The sequence below is a fragment of the Leiobunum rupestre genome, chromosome 10 (assembly GCF_980474605.1).
Source record: "Leiobunum rupestre chromosome 10, qqLeiRupe1.1.hap1, whole genome shotgun sequence".
NCBI lineage: Eukaryota > Metazoa > Arthropoda > Arachnida > Opiliones > Sclerosomatidae > Leiobunum > Leiobunum rupestre.
Genome location: NC_143393.1, coordinates 50,549,975 through 50,571,177, shown reverse-complemented (window position 1 = coordinate 50,571,177; position 21,203 = coordinate 50,549,975). Strand labels below are relative to the sequence as shown.

The window sequence follows — 21,203 nt, the reverse complement described above, 5'->3', positions numbered from 1 at the left end:
TGTCAGGTTTTTTTCAAGTGATATATCCAAGCTGGTATTAACTATATTAATACGTATTGCTTTTATAAAAGCTGGATCTTGAATTTTAATTATTAGGTGAGAAAAAGGGTACCCCCCAATTTTTGATGAACAAAATGTAATTCCAGGATTTCAAATTCCCTCAAAAGAGTGAAAACTAATGATTATAGTTACCCCGCTGCCAAGTTATGCTCAAATTTGAACCCAGATATATCCAGAAGGATTTTAAGCAAATTGTAAATAATCCAATTGAAAGCATTTTAAATGCAAAATTGGTTGATTTTAGTATTGCGCAATGCTTTATTAGTTTTTGGACGAGTGGCAAAACAAGGTAGTGTTGAAGGAAACTCTCACGAAGATACAAACTAAAGTATCAGGTAAAATTAATTTGTACAAGATTTTACACTGTCTTATAGCCATACCAGTTGAAAATTAAGTATAATTTTTCCTGTAAAATTTCGTTATTTTTTAAGTCGATTCTTTCCTATAGGGCTCCGTAGCTTATGTGCCTCAACAAGCGTGGATACAAAATCAAACGCTCAAGGAAAACGTTATTTTTCATAACCGCTTTGAGCCTCAAAAATACGAACGAATCATCGAAGCTTGCGCGTTAAAGGATGATATCGACACATTGCCCGCCTTCGACGAAACCGAAATTGGGGAGAAAGTAAATATTTAAAATTTTATAATATCTGGGTTTTTTTTGGGTTTATCCATGTCTATTCAATGGGACTAATTTCTAGAAGACTTTGATATTTGTTTGGAGTTCAAATTCAATCTTCTGTAAATAACACCTTTTCTATTAACTGATTGTTTACGCTTCTTCAGGGCATCAACTTGAGTGGTGGTCAGAAGCAGAGAGTGAGCCTAGCCAGAGCGCTCTACTTGGACAGAGACATTTACTTGTTGGACGACCCTCTCGGCGCTGTGGATTCCCACACGGCAAAGCACATCTTCACGAATGTCATTGGACCGAACGGATTACTAAAAGATAAGGTACATTTCCATTGTCAACGAGACCTGGCCCTCAAGGGGTCGGGGTGTGCCCTAACTGGTGGCTTTACCGGGGAGTCGGGGTCCGGCTCTTGTAACCCGTAAGGGCGGTGGCGCACTGGGAGATGTTAGCTCCGTCCAAAGGGTCCTATCTCCGACCTCCGACTTCGGTCAGGTGTGGGCTGGATACTGGGCTTCGGCCCAGGCTAATGGAGAGGGGCCGGGCAAACTGGCCGCCTCGGCGGATTGAGTAGCCTGCTGTGGGGCTGCGGGCCTCCGTATGAGGGCACGGCGGACCCATCTCCCGGCCTTTTGGGCTCCCACCGGGATCTCCGGTGCCAGCTGTGCCGGGTTATGCGGGCTGCTGTGTGCCCGCCGTTCCCCTTTAGGAGCTCTCTCCAAAGAGCTTGGCTCCCTGCCTTTGTAGGTGGGGTGTCGGCCGGAGTTGCTAGAGCATCCGTTCTCTGTCCCACTGCTGTGTGCGAAGTGGCGGGCTGGTCGTCCCATTGTTGCACCTTCTGCTGGGTTGAGCGGCTTGCGTCGAGGGTGCGACCATCAGTAGTGGGGTTCTGCTACCCATGCTGGTGTTGTCACCTGTCCGGGATTGTGGACGCTGGCGTAGGGCATTCTGATGATAGGCCTCCGGTGGTGTGGTTCTCTTTACCGGTACACCGGGCTATAAATTCTGACAACATGTCAACGAGACCTGGCCCTTAATGGGTCAGGGTGTGCAATAACTGGTGGCTTTACCGGGGAGTCGGAGTCCGGCTCTTGTAACCCATAAGGGCGGTGGCGCACTGGGAGATGTTAGCTCTGGTCAAATGGTCCTATCTCCACCTCCGACTTCGGTCAAGTAGGGGCTGGATACTGGGTTTCGGCCCAGGCTAACAGAGATGGTCCGTGCAAACTGGCCGCCTCGGCAGATTGGGTAGCCTGCTGTGGGGCTGCGGGCCTCCGTATGAGGGCACGGCGGTCCTGTTTCCCGGCCTTTTGGACTCCCACCGGGATATCCGGTGCCAGCTGTGACGGGTTATGTGGACTGCTGTGTGCTCGCCGTTCCCCTTTAGGAGCTCTTTCCAAAGGGTTTGACTATCTGCCTCTGTAGGTGGGGTGTCGGCTGGAGTTTCTACAGCATCCACTCTTACTCCCACTGCTGTGAGCGAAGTGGGGATTGGTCCACCCGTTGTTGCTCCTACTGCTGAGTTAGGTGGCTTGCGTCCAAGGTGTGGCCATCAGTAGTGGGGTTCTGCTACCCATGCTGGTTTTGTTACCTGTCCGGGCTTGGGGACGCTGGCGTAGGGCACTATGATGATAGGCCTCCGATGGTATGGTCTCTGTTACTAGGTACACCGGGCTATAAATTCTGACACACTGTCTACGAGATGTAGATGGGCATATAACTTTTTGGCTCTCAACATAAGTCTCAAAAGCATTTAAAAAGCCCTTAGATAAAATTAAATAAGTTTCAACCAGAAGAAAGCGAGTCATACCCTGAAAGGATGAAATACTTTTCATAATATAATTAAAATTAAGATAACATCAGATCATATTCGGAAAGAAAACCAATAAATTTCTAATTCAAATATCTTGTTCAGCATTACAAGAAACGTTTTATTTATTAAGATGTAATACATAAAAGTAAGACAGATTTTATTTGTTTTTGATCATCAATATTCTGTTTTAAATAAGATTAAATAAATATTTTATCGCTACACTTTAATAAGCGATAGTACTTTTATTCAATCAAATTAAAGTTTGTTCATTATTGGATATTTATATTAAATATAGCACTTTTAAATTTTAATCCTCAATTTACATTCTATTCTTATTCATTTGAAAAATACTGATGGGTTAAATGGCATAAAATACTTAATAAGTTTAAATTTCTTGAAAATATTTTTACCTAAACCTATTGGAGAAGTAATTTTATAAAATAAAGATAAAAATTTTAATTTGTAAAAATTATTTTTTTCCTCCGACTCTCTTTTAATTTTATCCAAAATAAATCAAAAATTATATATAACTTATAAAAGTATCAGTGGCCAAATTAAGCCACGAAATCCTTTTATTTTAAATTCAATGTAATATATTGCAATTAAATATTTCTAATTAATTTTTATTTTTGAAGATTTTCAAAGGAAAATAATTTTTGTTTTCCGATTATTATTATGTTTCATATATAATTAAAAAATCAATAAATAATAGATCAGTGTGATTCAATTAAAGAATGTTAATAGATTTAAAAAAAACAAATTCATCGTATAACCTTTCTCGTGAACCGTTATACTTAACTAATATCTTAGCTTTACAGTCGTAGCAACGTTATTTTTTTTCTAGCAATGTGGATAGGTCGTTCCATAATTCATTATTAATAATTCATAAAAATTGGTATTGTACTGATAAGATTTTAAACACTTTACCTAGCAGATCGAAATATTTCCATGGTCTAGCTCACTTTAGTTTCTTTCAGGTAATTGTAATACTTAATTTAAAAATACAGGAATTCAGTCAGAACTTAACACTAACATGCTCAAATATTGATAAAGTGGTTATTCGAACCATTTCTGACCTTTCTAATTTTCGATCAACTTGTGTCAAATAAATTATATCAACATTGCATCAGATTTAGATGAAGTAATTATTTATTCCTTGTTGGTTCTGTCCAATTTTTGAACCAATCTTTAATAAATAAATTAGGTAAAAATCCAATCGTGATCAAATAAATTAGGTCAAAATCCAATCTTGATCAAATAAATTAGGTCAAAAATCCAATCTTGATCCAATAAATTAGGTCAAAATCCAATCTTGATCAAATAAATTAAATCAAAATCCAATCTTGATCAAATAAATTAGGTCAAAATCCAATCTTGATCAAATAAATTAAATCAAAATCCAATCTTGATCAAATAAATTAAATCAAACTCAAAAACCCTTAAAGCTACAGGCATAATCCTTCTCATGTTGGCGGCAATTAAAAGCGAACTTAAAATATAATTGGTTTGATGTATTCAATACAAGAGTGAGATTTTAAGTGAAAATTATGGAAATAATTCCTATAGCACTCCATTAATAATTGGAGTTATCGGACAATTTAGAGTCACACGTTATTATTATATAAAAAAAGAATAAATCGTTTAATAATTAGGTTTATTCGAACAAAAATAACGATCATTAAGACAGAAAAAAAAAGAAAAATACATTTTTACCACTGAAATGTTCTCTGCGGTAAGTATAAGAAAATTTAGGATGTTTTTCGCTTTATTAGAGTCTGAAACCAAATCATTATTTATATTAAAATAATAATGAATAAATAAATAAAACTCGTCGGGAATCGAACCCGGATGAAATTTGGAACACAAGAACACATACCAGCTTGCAGCACTTTCTGCCTTCATGCGTTATGCTTAGCTTATAGCAAAACGTTTAAATACAAATATTATTTACGCAAATAGGTTCTACTAACGTGATACAAAACTTCCATTAGTACACTTTGAGATTCTTGTCTCACTGAAAAAATATTTGACGCATTTGACTGAAAAGTTTGCGGGCCGTCCCATTAAAAAGCAATTTATATTTATTTCACAGACGAGGGTGTTAGTCACTCACAACTTGGCCATTTTACCTTATGTCGATGTAGTTTACGTCATAGACAATGGAACTGTAATTGAAAATGACCCGTCGGAAGTTTTATCAAGAAATGAACTGGGCTACACATCTTTGAGGGAAAATTGTTCACAATCATCACATGAACACGTAATTACAACGAATTGTGGAAAAACGGTCAGCAATATTACTGAAGGGTAACTATGGTTTATACCGAATATAAAATAGAACCTTGTCACGGTTTTTGTAAGGTCCACTTCAGATGTACAGATTATCAAAACATTATATAACTTAAATATCCGCTTAATTCTACCGTAAATTATTATTATTTTAGATTAAATGAAAATGTCAAAATAGGCTCTATTATTATTGGTTAAACGAAAGTAAACTCTTTGATTTGATTACCGTTAATTACAGAACAGATGAGACAAATATTGAAAAACTATTTGATTCGCGAATTAAATTTTCGCCTAAGAAACACAGTTCTATGAAAAAAGCAGTGTTTTTATTCAAAAGTTATTAACAATATTTATAATGATGATAATGGTAATAAACATCCCCCTTAATGTTCGGTCAAACTAGAGCTTTAAACCCAGTTTGAATCCAATTTTTCACCCATGAAATTGAAAGAAGCTTACCATGATAACAGGTTTCAAGCGATAGTGTGAACGCGGCTTTAAAGACATGGTAATTCGAGCCTGTAAGGCAACATAACCGGATCGGATGTAACCAACTTCAAATAACGTACGCGACGAAATAATTTTTTTAAATACGTGCCTTTATAAACGTTTCCCATCTTAGACAAGGGGCGAGAGAGGGGAACGACTTGCACCTCCGCATTTCACAGAAATGGTTCAAACGGTCAACACGACAGGTTTCGTTGAAGTTTTACAAGTCGAAGCAGTAAAGCACTACGTCGAACGAAATGATTAAGACGAAGTCCACATATGAGCCAAAAACGAACTTTGGTCGTTCCGAGCAGATCGCCCTCTTTTATCGCACCAAACTGAATCCATGACCCAGCCGGTGGTCCGACATAGCATGGCCATCTCTGCTTTTGGTACATGCTAACATGCACACTTATTTATTACTACTGGCCATACACGGCTCGTATATATTATTACTTCGTCACACTTATTTAGGATAATTTGGATTATATGTTCTAAAAATTAAAATATAATCCCCTCTTCTCCCCCCATGGTTTTAGCTGTTGTTAGCTCTCAAACATACAAGGGAACTACACGAGTTACGTTACGTGGTTTTAGCTCTCAAACACCTCAAGCATACAACCGAACTACAAGAGTTACTTTACGTGGTTTTAGCTCTCAAACATCTCTAACATACAACCGAACTACAAGAGTTACGTTACGTGGCTTTAGCTCTCAAACACCTCAAACATACAACCGAACTACAAGAGTTACGTTACGTGGCTTTAGCTCTCAAACACCTCAAACATACAACCGAACTACAAGAGTTACGTTACGTGGTTTTAGCTCTCAAACACCTCAAGCATACAACCGAACTACAAGAGTTACTTTACGTGGTTTTAGCTCTCAAACATCTCTAACATACAACCGAACTACAAGAGTTACGTTACGTGGCTTTAGCTCTCAAACACCTCAAACATACAACCGAACTACAAGAGTTACGTTACGTGGTTTTAGCTCTCAAACACCTCAAACATACAACCGAACTACAAGAGTTACGTTACGTGGTTTTAGCTCTCAAACACCTCAAACATACAACCGAACTACAAGAGTTACGTTACGTGGTTTTAGCTCTCAAACACCTCAAACATACAACCGAACTACAAGAGTTACGTTACGTGGTTTTAGCTCTCAAACACCTCAAACATACAACCGAACTACAAGAGTTACGTTACGTGGTTTTAGCTCTCAAACACCTCTAACATACAACCGAACTACACGAGTTACGTTACATGGTTATAGTTCTCAAACCGCGAGCGGCGCGTGAATTCCTGTGGGAGCGGTGGCGGTGGCGGCGCAGTTTCCAGATTAATTTTTAGGACCCCACACTAAAAATTAGGAAATTAAAGGATACCGCCTACTCAAAACTGGGAAGCTAGTCCAAAATCTCGCCTAAACTAAAATTGTTCTCTCTTCGATACAGTTCAATTCCAGCCCACAAAATCGCTGTTACCTGATGAAAGAAGCAATGAACAACGAAGGCACTTAAGCCTTTGGTAGTGGTATCAGGGAAGATTTATAGCCTTTTGAACGATAATTCGGTAAAAATAAAGAAACTTCTAGCAGTAACAAATTTTACAAAATTTTAAAAATTAACGCTTTTTTCGCGATAGCGTTTCCGAAGTAGCCCAATTTTGACGGAACAACGGCCTTCTGGTGGCATTTTAATCCCTCTTTCAATATTTCTTGTACCCCCTTATGTTAAAAGGTTAATGATAGACGAAATACTGAAAATGGAAACTGTACATTAAATTTGCCACCTTTTTTGAAAGGCAAGGCACCATTTTCAAAAAAAGAAATTATTTAAACACGAATAATATCGGAGTAACGAATACACGTAGAGTGAGTAATAGGTGGTTCTATAAATTACGGGAGGTCACGTGTTGATGTTCGATTAATTGGAATGCTAAAGATAAGAGTGCCTGATGTTTTTGTATTTTAGAGACCCAGTACAAAAATGCGCGAGTTAATTTATATAAAAGAGCTATTGCGGGGCTAAACAACAAACATCTTGATGGAATTATGCCACTAACATTAACGAAAATGGCTTATAGCGTTTTCATAGTTTTCTGTTATACTGGGTGTTTCAAAAGGTTATGCAAAAATTTTAAGGAGTTGTAGGGGGTGAGTTGAGAAGTATGCCTTTTTCCCCATTTTCCTACGATGAGTTAAAAGAGCACCAGAGAGCTTCAAAGTGTGACCCACTAGCCCCTGGAAGTAGGCTGCAACAAACACAAAAACATCTGAACATTGCGGGTGACCCGTGGTAGACCTACTTTGTTCCTGTTCCGTAAAACGTAGGATACGTTTGTAACGAACCAGTCGCAAAGAAGTTCAAGTAAAAATTAAGTGAAGTACCCAGAATGTGCCTGTCTCACGTAATCGACGATGGATATTGGAAATGTCCGTGAGACGGGGATGCGCCGGTTCGGGATCCTTTCCTGGTAGATACTATGAGCAACAAAAGCATTGCCATCCAGTAGTCCATACACGAGATGAATATCCGCCAGTTCTTCCGAAGTGAACTTCATTGTTGCAGTTTGAAAGTGATGAGAAATCGCCGTCCATCACGAATATAAATACTGTTTAAGTTTACTTTTTTACGCTGGTTACCTCGATTTGTTTACAAAGTCGTTTTTACCTATCACACGAACCCAAACCTTAATGTTCGCACTTCCCTGCTGCTTGGTTTTGTGCTTGTTGCAGCCTACTTCCAGGGTCTATTAGGACACACTTTGAAGCTCTCTGGCGCTCTTTTACCTCATCGTAGGAAAATGGGAATAAAACAGGCATACTTCTTAACTCACCCCCTACAACTCTTTAAAATGTTTCCATAACCTTTTAAAACACCCTGTATAAGCAACATACGAACCACTCTTGTAAAATTTAATTTTAGTAAATTGATGAACAATATTTTTGCTATAAAACTGTCATTATAATCTAATTGAAATAGTTAAGAGTTCTTATACTTTTTTAACTTAAATCCTAATTTAGTTGATTATCGCATTTTAGTAATTTTAATGTGATTTGTGGCAGTTTGATTGACCATATCTCCAATTTTTAACTGTCCCCTAAAAATAGAGCAATATATTGAGTTTGGGGAAAAGAACTGTCTTAAAATTACTATTGAAACGAATACTTTTCTTAAATAATTTTCTCAGTCGCTTCAGTGTTTAGTACAAAATCAGCCCCATTTTTTTAATCCAGCTAAGCGATTTTCTGTCAAATTCAATTAATCAACGATTTATTTATTTTTAAAAGAATCAACTGAATATTTTGTCAGTGTCTGTGACAGAGGTGGGCATTTTACCAATTTTTCACAATCCGAATAATTCCTTCGCACTGTGAAGTTTGGAAACCTCTCGTTTGAATCTTCTTATTCGAAGAGAAGAATAAAACCCCATCTGGCAAAACCTTCTCTGCGCGAAGGAAAAGTATCAGTCAGTGAAGGAAACTTTGTCTTCACCTTCCTTCGTGTGAAGGTTTACGCCGTGTGTTCACTAAAGCGTTTCTTCACAAGAAGGGATATTTCGGTTGATAGATAAAAACAATGATATCCTGACGAGTATAAACTTACATTCAAAATACGATTAGAAGATTAAAGGTTGTTCAGGGGATTATTAATCGAAGGTTTATATTGATAAGATAAGGTGTTTTATTTTTCAATATTTGTTTTTAAATTATAAGAAGGAAAGGAGTTGATATAATGAAACTATTACTAGCACAATTTTAACCAACTTTCGATTCAACTTTTCACAGTGCACTATAAGGTTAATCATTCAAGTGCCAAAAATATCATTTATTCTGAAAAAAATATAGATAGATATCATTAACAAGTTGAGATCTATCACTCCGTAGCTTTGGCCAAGGTCACCATTATTTATGGCAGTGGCGTAATCAGATGGGCACAGGGAGTACCAGTACCCCCCGAAAAGTGTGGTCATTTGAATAAAATTGCTTTATTTTTAGCCCTGGCTACGACACTAGGCAACTTATGGTTTAGATTATTTCCATTTCGTGATTCTTTTCATTTGTCAATCACTTTTTCGTTTCGATAATTATGACCTGGAATGCAGATAATGTGAATGGCCCTGTGCGGATGACCAACACAAGGGTGTCCCTTAGCTATCCTTAAGAATTTCCCCTTTGGGGTGGTCAGGGCACATTTCTCAACTCTGATCATTCCGAGATGGACTCGAGACTGTCCCAAACACCGACTTTTCTATTTTCACGGGGTGAAAAATTGCAATAGTTAAGTTGACAGACAACTTGGTCAAAAAAATCGTGTAGTGTGAATCAACCCCGGCAGGGAAAATCAAGCTTCTTGAAAAATACACTGCAGCCGCGGTGTCGCTGATTTACTCTTCTTTACAAAACTACGCTCGTCTCGTACTTTTCTTTCTTGAGCGCAGGGAAATACAGCGTATTATACTCCCTTTAAATGTTAACCAGCAAAATTTGCTCTACTTTTCTATTTTCAAGGGTGGAAAATGTTCAATAAATCGTTTTCCGGTGAGTTGATCGATAATCATCACGTGGTGCAGTATTGGATTACCCAATAGGCTCAATTAATACGGGCTTATGGCCCCTGATTTCAAGAGGCCTCCCAAATCGTGTTCAAGAGAAAAAATATGATCAATCGTCTTCTAGGAAAAAAACATGATAATTAAAAATGTATATTGGCACTCTCACCTGAATGAATACAATTTATATATTTAATTTTTACGCCATGTTCTAGCTAGATGGCGATTTAATTGCTTGGCAACTTCAACTTCTAAAGGCTCCTAGGAAATATTGAAAAAATACAGAACTACAGGGTCCCCAATGAAATAATGGACCTAGGGCCCCGAAAGCCGTGGTCGTGCGAACCTATCTCTAAACATGTCGCTTTGAACATGATTGTGGAAATCATCGCTGCCATAACCAAAAAAAAAAGAAAACAGAATGGTACTTTTTTAGAAGACAATTAATAGATGTTATTTGTTACGCTATTATTAAAAAAGTCATAATCACTTGACTAACCTACTCGGACTCCGCCCTTTCAAAAGAAAATAGTCTATTTGGGTTTTTTTTTAGATACACACATCGGTGTCGACCCAAGACCTTAGACACCACCACACAATAACTGATTAATCAGGCTGAAATAAGTGTAATGGCCACGCCAACGGGGGGATACGTGGGGACAGGGGTGGGGACACCCGTGGCGGAAGTATTCCGACCATCCGTTGGGGGATTGGTGGTCGTCCTCACACGGCCATCCACAAACTCTGCCTCCCAGACGCTTGGGATAACAGGAGTACGCCACTACTCCCGGCAGTCTATTTGAGATTAACTCAAACTGAATCGCCCCGCGTTTTAACTTTGTTTCCAAAGTGATAAATTCAGTACGTTTGTGTTAGTTAGAAGATAATGTCTTCAGCGAATGTCGCTTCTGGTTCCACGAAGAAAAAGAAAGTTACAGAAGATACACCAACCGTAATTGATATCGACTTTTCTTGGCAATTCCAATCGGGCTATTATGGAAGGCGAAATTTGTAAGATCATTTTTCATATCGCGGAAATCTACCAGACGTGAACGGCTTACCATCTAAATTCATCGTACTCAAATATCTGATTTGTAATTAAATTTTTCATGGCGATAACCCAAACAACTTTGAGAGACATCAGAAGGTAATATATTTTATTGAATTTATTGAATTTTGTATACTTTTTTTGGCCTACTGTGTAGTTGTCACCGTATTATATACAGGTTGTCCTTTAAAAAACGATCCAGGGATAATAATTCAAAATCTGTTTTAGCTAAGATTTTAAAGTTTTCAGATCATATATCACGCGCAGGGGGCGATTGGGTATCGAAAAAAATCAATGACCTTGAACCATGGCTTAAAGGTCATAAAATGTCTTCTTAACAACCATTAGACTTAGAAAAAACTACAATATGGTGGCGCGCACGTTTCTGATTAGATCTGGATTCCTAAACCTAATGGTACTCGATATAAAGTGGTAATTACATTGAACAACTGGTTCAAGGTCATTTAAAAGTACATTATTTAAGTTCCCTCACAATGAAGAGTTTGTCCTGACAATTTTGGTACTGTGGCACAAGTAGACTCTAACGTATTAACACTTCGGCGTGATCTCGTGGAAGTTTTCATTTTATGTCCTTCATGCTTGTACTGTTTATTTACTCCGCTTATTATTTGTCAATTTATATCAGATCAAAGCTTATTGGACGTAGAATGTCGTGGCGGACACTTTTCTAATTTGAACCAAATCACTAAACCTAATAGTTTTATTGAAGACATGGTTCCAGGTCATTGAAATTTTCATCATCCAATGGCCCCCGACAAGTGCTATTCGAGTGAAAAGTACCCACAACAGATTTTGAATTATTCGCAGTGGTTCGCTTTTTAGTGGGCACCCTTTATAGTAAGATATATTAATTTACAAATATATCGACTTACAGAAGACTCATGGCACAGTTTTGAAAGAGAATGATAAAAAAAGAAGTTATCAGCTGAACAGACTTCACTGTTGGAATCCTACTCCTTCAAACCAAAGAATGTTTCAAAGGTTGCAAAAGACTCCGAAGAACAATTAGTTTTTCAAGAAAGTATGTTGGATATGGTAGCTGTGGACGGTCATCCATTTGACTTAGTGGAGAAATGGGCATTCAAATGGTTCACCACAATCTTTTGTCCACAAGTACACGTACAGGGACGTCGCAATCTGGTACGGCAATTGGAATCGACTGTTAATTCTATTAAAACAAAAGTTTCAAACACTTTTGGAAAACGTTGGAGATAAATCTCTACACCTGACGCTTGATATTTGGAGTACCAGACTTGGCGCTACGATGCCAATTTATTGACGAGAACTGGTGTCTGAAAAACCTACTGATTGGATTTATTAACTTTCCTGACAGTCATATCTGGGAAAACATTTTAAAGGAAGTTAAGACTCAACTAATGAACGTTGGAGTGAAATCTACACGGGTATTTATTATAATTAGAGACACCCTTAAAGAAATTTTAGCTGAAGATAATGATGGAGGGCAAACGCCACTAAATGAAGAGCCACCTTCAACCGCTGAAGTCCAAAAAGGAGATCGATTGAATCCTTCAAAGCGGAAGAACTGAGCAGATACCTCAAGGAAGCCACTTTAGAACAAGTAGGAGTTGGAGCCCTGGATTATTGGAGAGTGAATGAAACGAGGTTTCCTCCTCTTGCCAAGCTGTCAAAAATATTTTTAGCAGTCCCTGTTTCATCAGCAGATGTTGAACAAACGTTTTCAATTGCTGGGCGGAATTATCTGTAGCACATATATCCGATATACTCACATATCGTGAACATCGCAATTTACAAATAGCGGAAGTGAAAACATAAAGAAAACTTAATAAAATGATCAATATTCTTTGTTCATTTCACTTTCTAGTTATTACTATTTCAATAGACGAGGCTTACGTAATGACATAAGCGGAAGTGAGTATGCTTAACGTATTCCGAGATGAATCTGCTTTCCTATCTCTATTTTCTTTCGTAAAATATAGTTTTTTAAATAATTAAATTTATCCACAAAGTGTAAACGCAGTGATTTTGAGCTGCGATACACATCTGATTCGCACCGGTGTAGGAACGTGGGTTGGGCAACCACCTATGACAGTGCATTTCCCCCCCCCCCCGGGGGAGTTTTACGACCGTGCATCTGCAGTTGCACGGATAATTTACTTCTATTGAATAGTGCCGACGTGGAAACAAAAAAAACCCTGAAGGGGCTTCAAATTTAGTCTAAGGTACAGGACCTATTTTAGAGAGTACACTGCCTGTCGAACTCCCCCCCCCCCCCAGCATGATAGTGGCTATTTACCCTCATATGAAGTAAACAGTTACTTCCCTTACGTCATAACGTCGTCTGTTATTGTTGCTTCTCAATTTCCTAAGCTTAAGGTAAGACGACGAAGCAGACGTCCTTATGACGTAGGGGAACTGAGTCCTCATTTCATATCGGAAAGGAAATTTTCACCCACTGGCTTTCGGAATCCACGTATTTCGCCTAATATTTACAGTGAGTTAAATAGTTACACTTAAAAGGTGCAACCTTAGTTGCGCTACTGAATGATTGCCATAACACTTTTATACATTCTCGTAAATAACAGGCAAGCAGTGCACACAAAGGAGGAGTCTCCCAAATGATTCCAAAACTAAAAATGATCAGAGAGGCACTCGAGAATTGTTTCAAGGGCGGGTCCCAGGAACTTAAGTTACCCAAATAATTAAATAAATTATTCCCCATTATTGCAATGTCGATTGAAACATATAATTATCATCCTAGAGTGAATCTTAGTTTGAAGAATTAATGTTCCCATCGAAAGAGCTGAAGTTTTATATTCTGAAGCTTTCTCACTACTCCTTTATAAACATTTCTGCACTTGAAGGCTTTCGGAACACTTGAATGTGAATTTTTATAGATTGAAGGAATTTCAGATACTTTTTCCTGAAATATGTTCGGAAAATATTTTCAAATATCAATCAAATTTAATGTCTTTCAGAAAAATGTTTGATAAAAAATTTCATAATTTCAATGACAATATTTTTTAACCTGAAATTTTCGAACAAATACGCTAGATTCGTTTTGATGTTTCGAACCCTTCAACTTGTCAAGGCTTCTCGTCTTTTGTAGTTGGAATATGATTATTTCACGAAAACAAATCTGGTGAAGGTCTGTGGTTTCCGTTTTAAGTATATCCGGTACAATCACAGATGCTGGAACCTTTATTTCTGAGATACCCTGAGTAGTTTCATTTGGATCTGTAATGATTACATCACCATACTTGCTCCGAAAAACGAATATTCTGCCATGAATGACAAACCGTTTGCTTTAACTCGGAAGTTAAATACATTTTTATATTTTGCGTTCACAACAGGTTTTAAAGATATCCCTCGCAGAATACTTTATGGTAGCTTCGCATATTTTAGTGATGTAATATCCAACGAACCCTTGTAGTAGATACGTTTTTTACTTGCATCCTAAAATTAGTCCCAATATGTAGGTTGTAACCCGTCCAAATCTCAGCATTTTTATAGGTTGTTCGAAGATTGATCTGTAATTTTCTTTTCTATAACGTTCACTAACTCGTTTCCATTTTTTTCTACAAAATCGTCTACCCTAAATTCATTCACTTCTGAAAACACCAAAGTTAGAATAAGTAATAGTAAAACCAAAATCTCTTCGCATGTATCATTTCTTTACAAGATGAAATAATAGATTGTGTTGGTGGTTTGAGAAAATAAATCTAAAGAATCATTAACTGAAATATATGATCTTTATTTTTATCTCATTACTGGGAATAGGCTGTGTTCAATTCACAGTTTCGGGACATTCGGCAATGTCCCAATAATATTTCACACCAGATTGAGGATAAATTTGTATAAGAACTTTAACCAAAAGTCTCACTTTTTCGGGATCGTCGAACCTATCATCGGGATGTCTAAGAGCAAAACCTTCACATTTATCCCTTTGAGGTTTATCAACAGGTGATTTCTAAGACTAAAGTTTGAGTATATCCAGTAAAATTCCCCTCAATAGCTTTGGTTCCAAATTCTTCTATTAAAGAGATTTCGAACCACAGATTGTTGAGTTCCTGCTATTTCATATATAGCCAGGTTTTATTTTCACACACCTTTCCAGAAAGAGTAACAATGCACCTAGATGGCTGCAGGTACCAGATTTTAAAACATAATTTAAATCATTAAGGACGTATACTATTTTATTTAAAAACATAATTACCTAACCAACTGCACATTCACATCCTCCTTCACATACTACACCAAAATGTTTTATAGCTATCCAATACGTTTACAATTACTTAAGGATTTAAATCTTCATTAAGGCTTAAAGGGGAACGGTCAAGCTTAAGCCAGTTAGATAGCCCTATAGCCCATTAAAAACCTAAAATTTATGGCGTAAACCGCATCAAAAAATATTGAGTGGTTAATTTTTAATAAAATAAAGAAATTTCGGGAAATCGAAAAGCGCGCGTCCACCGCGACACCTGGTGTGAAGTCGGTGAGACAGAAAAACATCGTAAAAGCGCGCGCTGCTGAAGACGCAAAAAATATGTTTTGCACACGCGGCGCGTTCCAGTTATAAGAGACCTAAGCCAAAATTGCGCGATTTTAAATCGCTCATACGGGGTTAGGGGCGCTGGCGGCAGCCCCTAAGATGGCGGTGAAAATCCAAACCCAAACACCTGGCGTTATTTTTCGTTTCAACTTTTTGGGCCAAAAGCTATTTTTTCAAGACAAAAAAAGGTACGTGTTAGTATATTGAACGTCTTGTTAATCTTTTGATACGGAAATAAGGCCATATTTGGAAAAGCTTGGCCGTTCCCCTTTAAAGCATTTTATCCTCTACGGGCCGATTAAAACTTTCATCAATAATTGGTTTTTCGATAGCTTCGATATAATCTGTGTTACGCCATTTACTTAAACCAACTGTCGGCTCTATCATTGCCACCTGTATCATCAAAAGGCCCCTGTTATTAGAGATGGCCATGAATTTATCCGAATCTTCGAAAAAAAGTTACTTTCGTGGAGAGCGTGGAGCCATCTATTGATGGCCAAGGAAGCTAAAATTCAAAATAGCGAAACAATAACTTCGTCAGAGAGCCATTATAGAGAGTTATATTTAGACCACTTTTACTCTACTTAGTGAACTTTAACCTAATTTATATATCCTATATTTGGTAAACAATTACTATAATTGAAGTTATTGACAAATTTACAAACGAGCCAATCGAAGCGAAGCATACTTTTATGTCCCGCCTTTTGGGTCAATATGTAGCTTCAGCATCTTGTTTTGATTTCGACGCTAGCAACATCTGTTGAAAAAAAGAGCTACTTCACCTAGAGCCGACACTTGCTTTAAGAGTTTATTTAAAGTTTTACTAAAGTATTTAAACTTCGTAACATTTAGCTTCACTAAATTATCTTTATTAATTTCTAAGTTTCTTTAGACACAAAAAACGTACAATTAATCTGCTCTGTATCTGCGCATGCGCCAAAGTTATATTACTGATTTCTTTTAACAATATTTTCAGAATGGTAATAGTTCAATCGACTGTCTTTTATGTATTTTGTTTGTTTCTATGAAATTGACTAAAATGGTTATAAAATAATTGTGATAAAATAGTAAAAGGGTGAAGATAAACTATACTTAATTGATATTTTTATGAATTCTTTAGGGAAAGTCACTTAAACACTTTTGAAAGAAAGTTTTGGAATCGAAATACATCTAGTAGAAATATTTTGGTTGGCAGGAATCTAATTGAAAGTGAAAAAACAAGTCAGCGCATTGTAAGTACCTAAGTACCAAAATTGGGACATTGTGAAAATGCAAAAGATAAATTGAAAGCTTCTCAAAACAAAGAGTTTCATTATCCACACGAAAAATATTGATTTTTAAAAGCTTTACTTTCTATTAAGTTACATAATTCATGGCACTTTCTCTAAAATCTTTGTTCCTAGATTGATACTTGAAATCTGAGATATCTCCTTTATTAAATAATGTTAATAATAAATGTGACAGTCATTTTTAAAAGTAAGCTAGCCTTAGTTGACGTTTACTTCACGCGACTAGAAACATAAATTATTTAAAACCCAAATATTTTAAAAGATACGGTTCCTTGTACGAAATTTATTCTATGTTTTATAAGTTTTGTGTACCAACGTGCAATAAATAATGAGGGAAGAATACAAGTAAAACTTGTCTTAATGTCTATATTTAAAGGACTAATTAAACAAACATAACTTAAAGCTAGAAAGAATGAAGTACTGAGATTATCGTTTACGAACGAGTCATTTGTAATAATATTTTTTGCAGTATTCATAATTTCAAAGTATGTTTTACCAACAAAAGGCTCAAGTCGAATAGAAAGATGGCACAGTGGAAAGTCTTGTAAAAATGGTCTGACTAGTTCTAAAAAGCATCTAAAGAAATTGAACTGACATTACAAACACAAAATCTTTAAATTCAAATTTTATCGTCTTAATGTTACTAACATGGAGACGACCCAAGGTGATGCTCACCGATTTTGTTCAAAACTCAGAGTTCTAGTTCCCAAAAAGGGAAATTTCAATCGGTTTACGTTTTGCCATGGAAACCGAAATTGTTTTTGACAATTCAATTGAAAATTTTCTTTACGGGATTTAACATGGGAAAATCACCGATTTGGCAGGTCCCCCCTGTAAATAATTTTTAGAAATTAAAAATTTGGTTTTTACACAAAATAACTCAAATGAACAAAATTATGAATAAATGGTCAAATTCGGTTCATTTTGGGTAAATGCAACTAACATTTGGTAAAAACGAATATATAAAGGAAAATTTCAATAGCTGTGATAGATGCTAATACATTTGGTTAGTGCAAAGAAAACCACGAATACTTGATCATAGCTTTGAAAAAGGGGCAGAAATTTGGTTATGAAGTAGTGAGCGTAATTAAGAGTCTTTAAAAGTTATAACCCTTGAACCGAATAAATTGGTCAAAGTACGTTTCTAGCCCATTACCCCAACCCCTAGAAACCATTCAAAGCCCTTCCAGAAGTAAAATTCTGGATATAATCTTTATCTAGGTTTTCTAAAAATACCATCTTCACTGAATAAATTTGTGTAAATGTGAACGCATTTGGGTAAGAAACTTTGTACTTGAAAGTTGGGGTTTAGTAATTTCAAGTATTTTTAGAAAATAAATTCGAGGAAATTAATATAAATTACGTAATCGTAAGTAAATGAGTGTAAATTCGAATTTGTAAAGAATATAAATAATAAGCTAGGCGTTAATAATCGGCCGACCTTTAAACCTGATGGTCGGGTTAAGTTCCGTAGAAGGGTAGAGTTTTTTCGTAAATCTTTGATACTTATTAACTTAAATCAGTAACAAAAATTATTTTAGGTAGAAAAATGGTGCTGATTCGGAATCTGAACTTATTAACGTTTCTCCAAATAGTTTAAATGCTTGCGTCATATGAGTTCAAATGAATTGAACCAAATATATCAAGCCTATTCAGAATTCATTATGGTAAATGAAGTGAATTGAATATATGTTTGTTACTTGTTTTCACTTGTAATTTCTTAAACATAAATTCTTTATTTATTAACAAAAAAGGAATATAGTTTAAACTATAACACGTAAATATATTTTAAAAACTTTGTTATTTATTGACGTTTTAGTGAATTTGTGCCTCCATTGCCAAGATGGCGGATTTAACCCGCAGTTCCGTTAAGATGGCATTTTTAGAAACCCTTGATAAATGGCGTATCCACGATTTATTTTACTTCTGGCAGGTTTTTTATGGTTTCTGGGGTGGGGTTGATGGCATAAACACGTACTTTGACAAACATACGTGGTTTAGGGGTTTTAACTATTAAGGTCCCGGGGTAGCAATTTTTTGATTTAGAAAAAATGAAATAAATCGATATTATTTTATTTAAATCGGATTTTAATTGATTTATTTTTATTTTTATGGATTTTTGATTTTTACGGATTTTTTTATTTAAATTAAAATTTAAAATTTTATATAATTTAGTATCATAATTTTACCTAAAACAAATATGTTTTAATTTTTTAAAGACTTAATCTATATATATGCATAATGAATTTATTCAATTTAAGCTAATAGTCATATAGAAGTTTTTATTTTTTAAAACGTGTTTTGGTACTTTCCAAAAACTTTTTATCGGAATCCCCACCTACAGATAGAATCCAATGCAACATTAGGGGGGGAGTACAAGAAAGATTATATTTAAACCTAAATTATAGCAATTGGCGAGGTTTTTTCTTTTTCAAAAATACTTTATTAAAATTTATTTAAATCAGCCAACCCTGTGAAGGTCCCTTAAATAAGTTTACTGATTCATTATCAATTTTCTGCCTCCATTTTCAAACCTTTGCGTTTACCCAAAATTATTTGTAAATACCCAATTTCCTAGCTTTTATCGAAATGTATTCGCACTCATCAAAATTAATTTGCATTAAAAGAAATTTCCTTGCTTTTACCCAAATTTACCTTCATTTACCAATTTCATTTCAAAAGGCCAATTTTTATTAATGCCCAAATTTCCCTATACTTACCCCAAACGAATTCGCGTTAACTCAATTTATTCGCATTCACTCAATTTATTCGCGTTAACTCAATTTATTCGCGTTAACTCAATTTATTCGCGTTAACTCAATTTATTCGCGTTAACTCAAGTTATTCGCTTTAACTCAATTTATTCGCGTTAACTCAATTTATTCGCGTTAACTCAATTTATTCGCATTAACTCAATTTTGTTCGCATCTACCCAAATTTAATTTAATTTCCATAAATTCCTCTACATTTACCCATTTTATTAGCATAAATCACCTTTATCAAGATTTTCCTTAATATATTTGTGTTTACAAAATGTTAATCGCATTTTCCCAAAATTACTTGCATTTACCCACTAATTAATAATTTTGTTTATCTGAAAATATAAAAAATTATATAGAGTGATTTTCCCATGCTAGGTCCCGTAAAGAACACTTTAAACTGAGTTGTCAAAAACCATTTCGGTTGCCATGGGCCATTGCAAAACGGAAGCCCATTGACATTTTTGCTTGGAAATCTTTTCTAGATCCCCGAGTTTGAACAAATCGATGATAATCACCTCAGTCGCCTCCTTGTAAGTAAAATCCATTTTTCTTGATAGTTATCATACCGTTAATTGATTATTTATTTTAATTTACTGATATTAAAATTACAAAATTATACATACTTGCTTTAATCGGTTTATCCATTTTGCTCTTTCATTTTTGATCACACAGTTCAAATATATCAAAACAAGCCATAATCTTATCGATAACTTTTTTTTAACAGTCTACACTTTCAGTTTTAAAACAATTTTTCAAACTGATTGGAATAAAATGGTGCTTCGTCATAATAATTGGTGTCGCAATTTCGCAGTATCTCTCGGTCGCTTCTAAGTATTGGTTGGCGGGCTGGAGTGATACTTTAAATTCAGTTGCCATTGAAGCTGGAAATATCACAAAAACAGAACTAACATCTAGCCAACCAGGATTTCTAATTTTTGGAATTTTTACACTCGGGCAGTGCGTGTTAATACCCGCAATGTCATTGGTTTTGTTGCTCTCTTTCTTAAGAGGCTCGTTTAAAATGCACCGCAAATTGCTCAAATCCGTTTTAAGGTCGCCCTTAGTCTTCTTCGATACAACACCAGTTGGGCGAATTCTGAACAGATTTTCCAGCGACATCCAAGACGCCGACCAGACTATTCCTCCGGATGCCAATTTTGTTTGCTCCGCTGCGTTTCTTCTGCTGGGATACGTTATAGCAATCGTGTGTGAAGTTCCATTCTTCATTTTGGGACTTTTCCTCTGTTTATTACCTTTTATATTTGTGCAGGTAAAGTTTTTGATGATTACGATATTTTTACAAAACATTTTTATTTTCTAAGGAAGATTCGCAACGATCAAATATTTTGAATTTATAATTCTTCTTTAAATGGATGTTATATGATTTAAGAATACAATGGCAATAGAAATTGCTAACATTGGTTTGCCATTTTTGTATTAAATCGAATGTGAAATATTGTTAAGGCCAATTCCGATTAGGGATAGGTGAAATTGCCTATTCTAGTCTTAGCTGAGGTAACAAGATATACGCTGGTTGAAGGGGTTTACCCGAATTCTTCGGTTTCCCCTTACCAAAAAACTAGTTGAGGATAATGGTAATATTTAGAGTATGGAGGGCTGTGGGTTAGCGTGGAATTAATGGCTGCCAAAGCATCGTAACGCGGCCACTTGATTTAAAGGCATTTGGAAGTCGCTAGCTATTTTGGAC

At 36.0% G+C, this 21,203-nt stretch overlaps 1 protein-coding gene across 1 annotated transcript in view; it reads left to right on the top strand.

The window, feature by feature from the left end:
- The window catches only part of LOC149926158 (ATP-binding cassette sub-family C member 1-like), a 58,682-nt gene that overhangs the window by 5,734 nt on the left and 31,745 nt on the right, over nt 1-21,203 (top strand). Inside the window, exons 5-9 of the mRNA XM_090161876.1 lie at nt 509-685; nt 847-1,014; nt 4,597-4,811; nt 16,565-16,676; nt 20,307-20,765. Coding sequence (XP_090018002.1) covers nt 509-685; nt 847-1,014; nt 4,597-4,811; nt 16,565-16,676; nt 20,307-20,765 — 1,131 coding nt within the window. The remainder of the gene's footprint in view (nt 1-508; nt 686-846; nt 1,015-4,596; nt 4,812-16,564; nt 16,677-20,306; nt 20,766-21,203) is intronic.